This window comes from Eimeria mitis, genomic scaffold, assembly GCF_000499745.2.
Source record: "Eimeria mitis Houghton genomic scaffold, Emh_scaff1616, whole genome shotgun sequence".
Lineage (NCBI taxonomy): Eukaryota > Apicomplexa > Conoidasida > Eucoccidiorida > Eimeriidae > Eimeria > Eimeria mitis.
In genome coordinates this window covers 1-2,049 of record NW_013569931.1, presented here as the reverse complement: position 1 = coordinate 2,049, position 2,049 = coordinate 1, and the positions used below count along the sequence as shown (strand labels likewise).

Here is a 2,049-nt window from a genome sequence, read left to right as displayed (position 1 = left end):
TTGCTGCTGCGGGGATCTTCTGTTTTCTTGTTCTCTCGCTGCACACAAACAAACACAACACAGAGTTTCCCCTGCACCCTGCTGCTGCTGCTGCTGCTGCTGCTGTTGCTGTTGCTGCTGCTGCTGCTGCTGCTGCGTACCGTTGTTTCTCCTCTCTGAGTTTGTTCTTCTGCCCTGTCCCCGTTGCTGCTGTCTGCGAGCATCGAAAGGTCTTCCATCTCTGCCTTGTCTGTATCCTCTTTGCTGCTGCCTACTAGCTGCCTGCTGCTGCTGCTGCTGCTGCTGCTGCTGCTGCTGCTGCTGTTTTCTGCTGACCATCTTCCATGACCCCTGCTCGTGCCCTGTACTCTCCTCTATAACCCTGGCCACCTCGCTGTGTATGAGGTCTTCTCTATGTTCAAGTCTTCTTACTAAATGTAATACATCTTGCTTACTATAATTATAACATTCTAATACGGGGTGTACAGACTCCACCATAGTTGCTGTGCGAGGAGAAGCAGAACGAACATCATCAGAGGGGAAACATATTCTTATATCTCTTACTATAGACAGATGTGAAGCTACACGAGGGTCTGACAAAGAAGCAGCAGGCGGGGCCTTCTGTACTGCTGTTGTTTGTATACTGCTGCTGCTGCTGCTGGTCTGCTGCTGCTGCTGCTGCTGCTGNCTGCTGCTGCTGCTGCTGCTGCTGTGCTTGCTGTGTAGAACCACTCGGACTCTTCACTTTCCATTGGGGAACGCCGCGGGGGCCCCCCCGTACTGTTCCTGCTGCTGATGATCTTGCTGTTGCTTGGGGGCCCCCTCTGTTCCCTCTTCCGCCCCACCGGTCTGCATGGTCTATAGAGGCTCTGTTCTTTGTACTAGGGGGCCCCTGAGGGGCCCCTGACGGCGAGGATAGAGCTGGAGATGCTGCTGCAACACCGCCAGCAGCAGCAGCTGCTGCAGCTGCAGCAGCAACCGAGCCTGCAGCCGGTGTGGTGGTAGCATCACCCGTTGAGGCCGCACCCCCCCTCGCCATTGTATGTAAGTATTAAAGACAATACAGGACCTTATTATAAGTAAAAAAGCAAACACTCAACACAAACAGCATCTATAGTTCTTATCATAAGCAGTTCTGCCGTTTCCCTTTCATCGCAGCTCGTGCGCAGCAGCAGCAGCAGCAGCAGCAGCTGCTGCTGCTGCAGCTGCTGCTGCATGAGGTGCCCCGCTACAGCTGCTGCTGCTGCTGCTGCTGCAGCAGCCGCAACACAAGCCCTACAGCACACTGCCAGCCCCACACAGCTGTTTATTAATTTTATAATGTTGTTATAAATAAAATAAAACATTTACACTTCTTATTGAGCTATTTAAATCTATAAATACAGGCTGAGAGGCCCCCTGTCTGTACAGGTAAGCAACCAGCAACACCACGCCGCCCCCCACCACCGCTGCTGCTTCGTCAGCAGAAGCAGCAGCAAAATGCAGTATATAGATTGCGTCGCGTTTTAAATATTAAAGTATTTGTAATTATAAATGCAGCAACAAAAATTCTGCTGCTTTCTCTCTAGAGAAGCCAGAGACACGAACACTGACGACGCCCCGCTCTAGGGCCCCTCCATACCTTCTGCTGCTGAGGTGTATTTTATATATTTTCTCTCGCCGATCGGTTGGTGAGAGCAGAGAATACGTGTAGCAGCTGCAGCTTATACTGCTGCATGCAGAGAACAGCCCCGGGATCCACTTCTATGCGGGCTACCCAGGGCTGCAGCAGCAGTATCTTCGTTCTCGTTTGTTCCTCGGTCTATGGTGAGGCGTTCTCTGTATCTCAGTCTGTGTTTATGCCGTTTACTTCGTGCTAGTTGCGTGTTTAGTAATTGCTTACTGCAGCACTGCATGCAGCAAGGGGTATTTTGCTTGCCCATGGGGCTGGCTGGTAGTAAAGTATCAGCCAGGAGAGCTGCAGCACGCAACAGCGTCTGCTTCTTCTTCTCCCTTTCCCCCTCTCCCTGCCCCCTCCAACCCGAGGATCTTAACCTACTGTACTCAGGGCAGATGGAGACTGTCTAGGGT

General features: G+C 52.1%; 1 protein-coding gene across 1 annotated transcript in view; it reads right to left on the bottom strand.

Annotated features, from left to right (window-relative positions):
• EMH_0040560 (uncharacterized protein) overlaps window positions 1-1,018 on the bottom strand; it is a gene marked incomplete at both ends in the record, with an annotated part of 7,168 nt that extends 6,150 nt beyond the window's left edge. Inside the window, 3 exon segments of the mRNA XM_013495520.1 lie at window positions 60-410; window positions 544-666; window positions 670-1,018. Of these exon segments, the coding sequence (XP_013350974.1) occupies window positions 60-410; window positions 544-666; window positions 670-1,018 (823 nt within the window).
• Window positions 1,019-2,049: the final 1,031 nt, after the last annotated feature.